The sequence below is a fragment of the Notothenia coriiceps genome, unplaced genomic scaffold, assembly GCF_000735185.1.
Source record: "Notothenia coriiceps isolate Sejong01 unplaced genomic scaffold, NC01 NC01_scaffold00038212, whole genome shotgun sequence".
In the NCBI taxonomy this organism is placed as follows: Eukaryota; Metazoa; Chordata; class Actinopteri; order Perciformes; family Nototheniidae; genus Notothenia; species Notothenia coriiceps.
In genome coordinates this window covers 19897-31147 of record NW_011370913.1, presented here as the reverse complement: position 1 = coordinate 31147, position 11251 = coordinate 19897, and the positions used below count along the sequence as shown (strand labels likewise).

The 11251-nt window shown below is 43.0% G+C and overlaps 1 protein-coding gene across 1 annotated transcript; it reads left to right on the top strand.

The window, feature by feature from the left end:
* The first annotated feature begins 469 nt into the window (after nucleotides 1-469).
* btg1 (B-cell translocation gene 1, anti-proliferative) lies at nucleotides 470-8309 on the top strand. Its single transcript, XM_010797649.1, has 2 exons — nucleotides 470-930; nucleotides 4086-8309. The coding sequence occupies exons 1-2, from the start codon at nucleotides 786-788 to the stop codon at nucleotides 4484-4486; spliced, it is 546 nt and encodes a 181-aa protein (XP_010795951.1). The 5' UTR covers nucleotides 470-785; the 3' UTR covers nucleotides 4487-8309.
* Nucleotides 8310-11251: the final 2942 nt, after the last annotated feature.

Sequence of the window (11251 nt, the reverse complement as noted above, 5' to 3'; positions counted from 1 at the left end):
TATCAGACCACTAACAGTTAAATCAATAAGACGATAAGACAATCAGAGATTGAGGTCGAGATCGAGGTTGATTTTGGATACAGTAAACTAGATGTAACTGTGTATTTCTACCATAAACTACATTTCCTGCCAAGCCTTGGTTAAGGACGATTATTATAATACATTAAAGTAAGAAGGTTATAGGTTTCCAACTTTTTTAAAACAACATTTGGTGTGAGTTTGCCGTTTTCTTTGTTGTCGTTTTCTTTTGTTGTTTTTTTCTAACTCGCGTATTTCCGACAGCCTGTGAACGCGTCGCGGTTTCACGCTGTGTGCCTCTGTTTATTTTCAGATGGTGACGCGTTCGATGCGCTCCTCCTATATGCGGCTCGTCAGACGGAGGCCGACCGGGGATTGGTGCTCTGTTGTTGCTGTAGCAGCTTGTGTGGCTCCGTGGGAGGGAGGGGGCGCTATAAAAGCCTGCTCCCCCACACACAGAGCTTCACTCTGGAGGAGGAACATCTACACGGTGGGTTGGTCAACCTGGAACGGAGGGATCCCCCCAACCCCCCTACTATTTACCAACAACAGGCGTCTATTTCCGAACACTGTACCGTCCTGGCACACGGACCTGCTCTGAAAAGAACCTTCACTCTACCTCGACGAAATAAATGTCAAGAGAAACAACGCAAGAGCCAACAGATAAGGATCGCTGCTCAGAAGAAGTGGCGAGAAATACGAAGAGTCGGACCAACACGTAGAGACAAACAGGAAAAGCGCACGGGTCGTGTCCGCTGTCTTTCTCAATGCATACTCTTTGTGCCCGAGGAACCATGAAGCCTGAGATCAGCGCCGCGGTGACGTTTCTGTCGAGATTTCTGAGGGTAAAAGGACACGTAAACGATCGACAGGTCCAAACATTCAACCAAAGCTTACAGGACATTTTGTCAGGTAAGAAAACGAGAACATTCTTCCGTTGCGCCCACCAAACACATCTTAATATAATCTCTTACATATTTTCCCTATGTTTAGTTGGATGATTTAGTTATTAAATTACTCTTTTAATTGGTTTGAAGATGATTCAGAAAAAGCCTTTCTTTGTTCTCTAGTATCACTAACAGTGCGCTACCAACGCGCACCACTGTTTGCGCACGACAAGGGGGAAAAACACAAGCCAGAATCAACACTGCGAGTAGTTCACGACGATTCCTCGACGATTACATTGATACTAAATGATATTTTTTCACTAAAACACAAAATGGGCCATTTGTGGTTAGTTACTTTATTTGGAAGAGGGGGAGGGGGTTGGAAAGAGGCTCGAACAAGGAAGTGCTCGATAAAGCTCTGTGAGCACAACAGCCCCAGTGAGGCTGCTCAATTACGTAATGCATTAGAAATAGGTTGGCAATAAATACACAAGCAATGAAATAAATAATTATATGCAGGGTCACTCACAATAATAATTTAAAACTTTTGTTATACAGTGATCAAAATAGAAAAGATTACTTTCGACTTGTTTGTGTTTTATATGGTGAGTAACCACTTGATACTTGTTTTAGCAATACAAATGTTGTCCATGTAGTTAAACTGTGATATTGTGTTTTCCCTCCCATTCACAGTGTTGGCACCAACACATTTACTTTTCACTATGAATGGGAGTCGTCATAGCACTTTCCCTCTTTTTATTTTCCAGGAAATTCGGCCGTTAGCTTCCCACAGTCTTACTTTAGCATTATGACCGATTTTAGAGTATGCTGCGCAGGGATTGTGTCTCACTTCCTGCTGTAAACACACTCCAGCTTTAAATCTATCATACATCTGCCTCAGTCTACTAAGCAGATGGCCTTCATTTCCTACATAAAGAATGTATTACTTTTTGAGGGAAATTTTCCCTAGAAAAAACGAAAGCACTTACCAGCCAAGTAGAATCATTGTTGGAGGTCAATAATGAAATTTCTTCTACAGCCTAGAGAAAGTATTGTCTTTAAACGAGGCTAAAAGAACATTAAAACACCGTAAGAATCAAAGACAAGCTGCAGTTCGTTTTAGGTGGCCGTGCAACTGCCAGTCGTAAATTATTGTAACGCGTTGTTTAATTTTTAGGAAATGATTAACGTGAAAATTGGGCAACTTTTTACAAAAAATAATCACAATTTGACGGCAGTGTTTGTAAACAAGGCAAACGTTGAATGGAGAGGACTGGGAGGCCTGTGGGTGGGGGAGGGGAAGTGTTTCTGATGGGCTCCTCTAGGACGAGATGACATGTGGAGGAGCAGTGTAATCACATGGGAAATGGAGGCGAAATCCACCGAAAGAAACACCACGTTTTCAGTGCTCATAACCCGATTAAACGTTGCCATTTAACTCACAAATGCAAGGCTCGGAAAAGATTTAATGAATTTGGGAATGCTTGGAATGCCGTAGTACTAATTTATAAGACAAATGTCGAGTTGGAAGCAAAAGTGAATTCTATGGGGGCTCGTCGCTGCTAAACTAGGCCAGTCTGAGCTCTTTTAGCCTGGAAACAACAGTCACTCACTATTGTGTCGGCATGCTGGGCTGCTCTTGTTTGTGCTGGGCGAAAGGAAGTGGGGAAATGAACAGATTTAAGTCTCCATAGTTGCATAATTGTAGTTAGCAAGGCTTTGCTTCATCCTGTTTTGATGCCCATCCAGTCAATAATACAATCTCCGGATGTTTTCTCTAGTAAAAGTGGTCAAATACAATGAATAAACAACCGTCTTTCGTTACACTTTTTAATTAAAATGCACACCCTCATTTACTCCCCCTCCTCTTCCACGTGTGTCCTGTTTTTTTAAGAATAGGGGGTTGAAGGTATCTTCCTTTGTGTTCTAGGTTCAAAGATCAGACAACTTCTGCTGCTGGCCCCTCCATTAGCCCAGTATACATCCGTCTGTGTTAAGACACGGGGGGAGTAAGGGTGTATTATCATGCTCCTGTATACAGGTGACCTTCGGGCCCCCAGCCTGAATAATGGCCTACTTCACTGACCCTGTTTTTTCTTTGGCCACAATAAAGCTTGCAGCAATGGGATTATAATATGGACGAGCTTTGACAGAGTAATGATTGTCGGTGTGTTTTCTTGAAGTGGGCTGATTAAAAATCAGAACAAAGAATTGTAAAATAGAAAGAAAATTCCTTTTTCTATGTGAACTTCCATGGAAAGACTGGGCCATACATTGCTTCCTTAATCACCCAGAATACGATTTTCAACAGTCAAATTTTCCTCTCGTAACTTTAACCACTTGCATGCCTGAAGCATACCAAGAGCAGAGTCACTAGTCACTGCATGAGATTTTTTTACACAGATAAAGAGACAAAATATGGTCCTTTCCCTTTAAGAGGCGGAGCCTGGTGTCCCAGATGGCTGGCTGGGACTTCTACACTTTTGATGTGTTTTGTTCAGCCAGTCATGGGAGACTTTGTGACACTGACGGCAGCCATGGGAGGGATTGTGCCAATTCAATGGCCCTTTTTTTTGTCACGTAGTGCCGGGTGCCACTGGCTGCCTGTTTATGGCTTTAACAGGTGGTTGTTTTCTTTCCTAACACAACTGCACCCTGTACTTTGGTGTAGATAAGAACATTTGTTTTCTATATGCAATAGGCTATATTTTTACACATGGTAAACACCCGCAGGATCAAACTGTGATAACCTTTTACATTTAGGATTAACATTGAATGCAATACCCTCATTTAAATTTTCTGAATTACACACTCCACTTGCTTTTACAATAATATATTTGCGGTCAGATCTCATCTTGTTTTGTATACACTTGAGTTGCCTTCTTGTGGAAAAGCAATACTTGAGATTAGGATCTACTGAATCATTAAGCCGTATTCTTTAACATTTGGAGAACACTCACATATACACACTCAGGCAACAATGTTGTGTTGAGATTTAATTCATCTTAACCTTTAAGAAATTGTAAGCATTTGAAGCATTTTTAAATATGAAGTAATATACGCACATTTTTCTTGCATAAGTCTCTAACCCTCCGTGCCTTCATCAGAGCAGGTTTTGTGATTTTGCCTTTTAGTAATCACTCCAAAACTAAACTTTTTGTCCATCTTCCGTCCCTGCAGAGCAATATCAGCACCACTGGTTCCCAGACAGGCCATGCAAGGGTTCGGGCTACAGATGCATCCGTATCAACCACAAGATGGACCCTCTGGTGGGGCAGGCAGGCCAGCGCATCGGCCTGACCATCCAACAGCTCTACTCGCTGCTGCCCAGTGAGCTCACACTCTGGGTGGACCCCTTCGAGGTCTCCTACCGCATCGGAGAGGACGGATCCATCTGCGTCCTATACGAGTCAACACCCTGCCCCGTGGGAATGCCTGCAATGTCCTCTGCCATGTCCCCCTCAGGAAACGGGTCTGGGGGCCCAATGGTGGACAGTCACAGCAGCTGCAAGGAGGAAATGATGGTGATGGGCAGAACCAGTCCCTCCAAATCCTACAATATGATGACTGTGTCCAGTTAAAGAGGCACACCGTCACCCCGGCCTACTTTTGTTCAGGGTCATGCCGTGGCTGGTCAGGTCATGTGGCCAGATTCAGGGTGAGCCTTTTTGAAGCAAGAATATGAAATGAAATAGTGAAAGAAGAGAAAAGAAAAAAAAACAGGATGTGGCCTATCGTCCAGGTGATGGAAACCTTTGTTCTAAATTGTCCCCCTCCCCCCCCATTATCATCCGTTCTGTTGTGTCATTGGATCAGTTGACCACTCCGGTTTTTAAGGAGAGGCTTTGTGGAAATGGAACTGTTGGGGCAGCTAAACCAACCAACCAGGAACCCCCCCCAGCTCCATCTCTGAAGGGGCTTCATCGACTTTGCACTTTCTTACTTGTGGTTATTATGGGTACATGTTCAACACACGGAACAACACCAAAACCTAAATTGTAAGGCATTAATATCAGGAGCTAGCCCTTGAATTTCAAAATCCAGAAGTTATTCAATTTGCCGTTTTCACTTGTTATGTTTCCTGGGCGGGGAGGAAGTGTGGTTTTCGACTGAACCGTTTACAGTCCAAGCTCAAGATAAAGAAAGTCCCATGAGAGTATCTCTATTTTCTATAAGACCCCCTTTTTGGACCACAGGGATTTAGTTTCTTTATCTTGTAGCTGGAAAGAGGCGTTTGGTCTTAACTTTGCCCCCTCCCCATTTCATCAACATCGAACCCCAGAACAATTTCATCTCAACGTTCTCTCAGTATGTCAGAACGAGTGGACTGTGTTGTGAAACCTGTGGGCACCAGTGTGTCCTGTTGCACTGTCGCCCCCCCCCCATCATCCTTCTATGTGTAGCTTTCCGGGGTAAAGGCAGGGGATCCATTTCCTCCCCCGCTCCCCCGAGTTAATGAATGTTGTTGAAAATCACAATAGAGTTCCTGTGTTGTTAATTTTGCCCCCTTTCCTCATATCACTTTATCTCCTGCATTGCCAAAATTCATGCATTGCCAAAATTCAAAGTGTAGCAAAATGTGGGCTATTTAACCCAAACTGCGGTCATGTGGCCCTGTTAGATTTGACATTGAATGCACTTTGACGTGAGATTGTGTGGGATGTGTACTTTTTAGAGAAATCGCCTGCATTCCATCCATTCGAATGTCATCTTTTCACCGCGTTTTTATTGCCCTCTCGCATTTTTTGCCGTTTGTTCATACTGTAGCTCCCACGTTGGGATAGACTGATGTCTATTAAATCGGGAGTGTGCATCTCTGGATTTCCAACCCTTTTTTTTTTTTACACTGTATTTGTGAACATTTCAGAGCTTTTGATTTTAGGTGGAGAGTACTTTTGGTGGTATGTTAGAAACCTTCTGTCATCCGTTCATATGGCACTGTTTGCTCTGACAGGATGCAGAGCCAAGCAGCCCCCCCTCCCCCCTAGACACACACACAGATGGTGATTTGAGCTGCTCATAGAAGAAAAAATAAGTAAATCTGAAAGGTCTGGACTAAGTGATGAATGTGACTTTGGCCAAAGGGAGGTCTGTAGCACCGACTGTTCAGAGATTCATTTTAACTTAAAACGCCAGGCCTTGTCAACCTTCTATTTTAACGTGCGATTTCCAAGGTCTTGTAAAAGGAGAGACGTAACCTCATGTGTGCATTGCCTTACGAAGACCTTGTTATGAATTATGAGCCATTTGTGATTTTTAAACAAACGTTAGCCAGTCCTGCCCGGACCCTCACTTGAGGTGTCCAATTCCAGCCTGGCAGCTTCCCACCTTCCCGCTCCTCCTGGTGTGGGGGTGAGTGCCTCAAGTGCCACATATCACCTCCTAGCTCAGACCTCCTGCTCAGCCAATAGCCAGCATGCTGCTAGCCGACCCCATGTGGATGCGGGTAGACGTAATGTGACACATATCATCATCATCCATCGCTGTGGGGGGCTGGGTAAGGAAGGAAGGTGGGGATGGGGAGCTGGTGTGAGAGAGGGGGGGCCAGGGCCGGACTCTTTTTGTCCAGGGCAGCTAAAATCCCTCCAGCCCCCTCTCTGGACTTATTCCACATCCCCCACCAAGCCCTTGACCCTCCCTCAGCAGTGATGGATACAAATAAAACTAAAACCAGCACACGCACTTGGCGTGCTCAAGCTGCACTGGGGTGGGGGTGGGGGGGCCAAGTGAGAGACGCGGAAACATGGATCAAAGATGAAGAATCGAGGGTACTAGACCATTGTTTTCATCTCACTGGATTGCGCTGCACTTGCTTACTGAGTTTGAGTAGCAACTTTGTTTACATGCATATGAAAGGGTGTGATGGCTGTCTGACGTACCCCCACTTCACTCCCGGTTTGGGGGTCCGAGAGGGTAACGGCGAGCTGAAACAGATGCTGTGGCGGCTTCTGGCCTTAGCCGCTGGTCGAATATGTCACGGCACTGATTCTCCGCTCAACACCAGACCTATGGGTGTTTAAGCTCCCCCTAAGCTCGAGATGATCATGGGTAATAGAGCTATAGCCTTTGACGCACTGCAACCCCTAACCCAACCTCCCCTGTTCTCTGTTGATAGTCCCTTCAGCAATCTGTGAAAAGCAGTGATTCCATGTTAGCCAGATGGAGAGGAGCTTGCTGGGATGGGAGCCCAGAGCTTCGGTTTCCCTGGTGGACGCCAGTTTTAAAACCACGCTGCTCCATAATAGCTTTTTTTTATGTCATGTGACAAGATGTTTTGAGATTGGTCTATATTTCCGACGCGAGATGATCGTCTCGTCTCTTTTCTCTCGATGTATTTTATGGTCACACTGGTAGATTTTCTCATCTTTTCCACTCTGCCATCCCATGTATCCCCCAATTTTTAGTCTGGTGATCCAACCCCCTTTTAACAGATCTTGTTTTAGACCTACAAAATAAAAAAGATTCAACCCAAATCCTATTCGACACCTTCTACCACCACCCAAAATGGTTTAAGTCCTCAGTAATATATTATTTCAATGGCATCCATTCAGCTTGTGCGCACATAGGTTACAGAAATGTCGTGAGAGTGCTTTGAGTAGTCAGAGGTAAAATAGCACATAAAATGCACTAAATGTCAAGTTGAAGTTCAACATTTGTGACATTTTTTTTGAGACACGAGGAGTCTCTTGGAATGTATTGCCAAACTCAGGCCTCAGACATTCAATAAATACCCTTGTGGAGGAGTTGTGCATGTTAAGACATGAAACCGGAAGGGAACAGCAGTTTAGTTTTTGATGTTGTCGTCAAACTTGTCATCGATTAGTTGAATTATTGCCACTTTCACATTTGAGGTGTTTTACATATTGTAGAATGTATTGTAACTGTACAACATATGGTGGAGTACATAACATTACACATGGGAAGTGCCAATAATTGCTATCCTGAGGTGTTTTTAGATTTATTCCTTTTTGTATTTCATCTTTTAACATGGATAATGCTTTTCGTAAGTGAAGCCATTTGTGATGGGAGTGTTGGCAAGGACCAAAGTTGTTTGGTAAAAAAATATTAGTTTCCATGATCTATAAGTGTAGACGTATCCTTTGTTTTTTTTCTTTATTTCTTTTCAGTTTTTTTCCTTTTTTTTTTGTTGCTATTTACATACAAAAACCAGAAAATAGACAAAAAAATCTGAGCTTACCCAAGAAGAAAAGCTGTCTATCTTGTGATCTCATGTCAGTACATCTTTATTGTGTTCAGTTTCTTTTCCTTGGGTATGTTGTGATGAACTGCTGTAAATTTGTACAGTTCATGTAAATTGATTGTGCGGAAGTTGTACAGATTTCTATATTTTGGAAGAAAAGTTTTTTTTCTCTGTAATAAAAGATTTCCTATCTTGGCATCATATCCCCTGTGAGATGTGTCCTTATTCACTCAGGATTATTATATGCTGACTTTAGAATTCTGAATAAAAGGCACATATTAATTATTAAATTAAATTGTACAGGCTTGTACTTTTTAATAAATGATTTACCTCATGAATTATGATTCTTATACAGTAAGAGCTACACAAAGCTAACCCTCGTGTTGTGGCCGTTATGGGGCCCTCATTGGCATTTGACCTCTCAGTTTAGGTGACTGAGAGGGACAGCTGTGGGGAAACGAGACTAGAGAGAACAAGAGCAATTCTTCTTACTCGCTAACACCATTCCTCTATTTGGGCAGTAAACTGCACTTTGTATTTTGATTTTCAGGATGATAAAACATAAGCAGCTAACCCTTTTACACAGCTTACAGTGGCTCTGTTGAACTTGATTCATCAAAAAAGACAGGCTCAAATTGTGCTATAATTTCATTTTGAACAATTTGCCCAAAGATTTTCAGTCTATAATATTGATGTAGCTCCATATTTTGAGAGCAACTGGAACATTGTGTTGCCTAATGAGCTAATCCAATCCCATGTCCAATGCACATGTTTACGCACAGTATTGTTGCATTCTCCATCCAAATAGATCTGCCAGTGCTTTGACCTTTTTATATCAAAAGATGCAGCAGATGGTACTATCAGCAAGGATTTTGTTAGAAACTTCAAAAGTGCAACATTTGCCAGGACACCGATGTGCACAATAACGCTGCAACAGAACCAGCTGACTCCGCAATAACCCAGAGTTTTGATTAAGACCGCAATCCTTTGCAGCACTCTCAATCCCCCAGGTTGCTTAGCAGCAGGATGAAAAAGAAAAGCATTTGGCTCGTTTTGACACACAGACAAAGGACGGAGCGAGAAGAGCTGGTTTAGCAGGAGCCGGGGGGGGAGGGCACCGAGAGGGAAGGTGACTGGGCTTGTGTTTAAGTCGGGCTTTAACTCTCCAAACATTCACAAGCCTGGGGCCTCAACAGCTGGGGAGTGTGGGTACTGTAGTTAAAAATGATCGGAGGCTGTCTTGTCAGCATAAGACACAGCAAGAGAGTTTGATGCAAATTCCCTGGGCGCGCCAGACTGTTTGGCCCATTTATTTTATAGAAAAATATAATCAGAGGGGAAGTGTGGGTTAGTTTGTTGGTTTTCGGATCAGGGGGGGCACAGGTTCAAACCCCTCTGCAGTCAGCATGTCGTTGTGTCCCTGGGCAAGACACTTCACCCCAAATTGCTCCTGTGATTGTCCACAGTATTGAGTATGTAAGTCGCTTTGGATAAAAGCGTCTAACATGTAATAATGTAAGAACCATACAACGGTAACACAAAGCACAAAGTGATCCAGATTTACCAGGATTTTGCAATCCTCCCCGGACAGCGTTTTGCCATGACTCATTGCAGCAAGATGTTTTGTCAAGTTATTAATCTCTGAAAAATGAGAAGTGGATTGCAGTGGGTGTGCTTGGGCAGAAACATATCATTTTGATTTTATACGTATTTTGATAGCTGTTGAAGCACGTGAGGTGTTGTGTTTTTCACAAAAATATGCCGCTAAATGGGCTCATTTCACTGTGAAATTTCCTGAAGAAAGGCCAAATTATGTAAATACATATCACTGATATTTTATGTAAATAATGAAACATCAGCTCCTCTTTATATATATATATATATACTAAAATCGCATGCATCAAATTGCATGCTTGGCACTGATGAAACTGCAGTGTAATGTTTTCTGCTCTCCCCTCCCACTCACATAGCAACAGAGGTCACATAGAGAGATGGTTTGATTAGGCAGAATGTTCTGAAAGGTGTGTCAGATTAGAAGAGAAAGATAAAGAAATACTCAGGAAGATTATTTATGGTCTGATCCCATGATATATGGCATGGAATAATAAACAAGTCAGGCCACTTTAATCTGTGGGAGTTATTGATGTTAAAATGTGCTGAATATCCACTTAATCATTCATTATTCACATGTTTTTTTTGGACAAAGCATGTACAATTCAGCTTTTACTGTACTCTGTCCTGTATCAGAGGTCTGTGTGTGGCAACATTTATGTACACTGAGTCTGAACGCTCTGTCTGAGAACAAAGGCCTGGTGAGTGACAGTGGGAGCATGGTGCGTCTGCTAACAGTGTGAGGGGGTGGGAGGACATCTGGGACCCGCTTTATTGCCAGAGAAATGACAGGGTAGCCCTCCATGCTGCAGATGCATAAGTCACAGCCTTTTGATAATATGCCTCACTGTGTACGTTGCCAGGCTTCTCCTTCACCAAGAAAACTAGTATGATTTAGATATGTTATTATAAACTAGTAAATGCTGAAACAGAAATATTTCCCTAGCATGTGTGTCAATGGCCAAATATTTTAGGATATCCTCAAAACCACAGCTGTTAAGCACTTCTGTGTGTTTTTCCACTGAGTTCCCACTTTATCATTGTCCTTCAGAGTGTGTTTGTCATTCAGCAAGCCATGGAAGGACACATTGAGTCCTCTTTGAATACGATCCTGGGTGGGTCTCCAGAGTATAGAGGCCACACTCGACAACTCTCTCTCCCCTTCCCCTCAGGGCACTATTCATCCTGAGCCATGACATCTGCTTTGCCCCCCGCTGAATAGCTGAATACACCCTTCCCACCAGCATCAAAACAGGGACATTAATGAAATATAAGACAGTTTGGAAAAAGGAGTCCCGCTCGGGCCATCCAAGTCACTGAGCAATCCTTAAAGTGGACCTATCATGCTATATTGGAAAAATATATTGTTGGGCCATACCTATACAAAACATGTCTGTGATGTTTTTCTTTCAAAATACCAAACAATTCACCCATTGTAGCCATGCCTCATACTGCTCAAACCCCTCTTTTGAAGCCCTGTTAGAGAAACGCGGATCTTGGGTAATTGCCAGTTGTGAAATTGCTCCACACAACG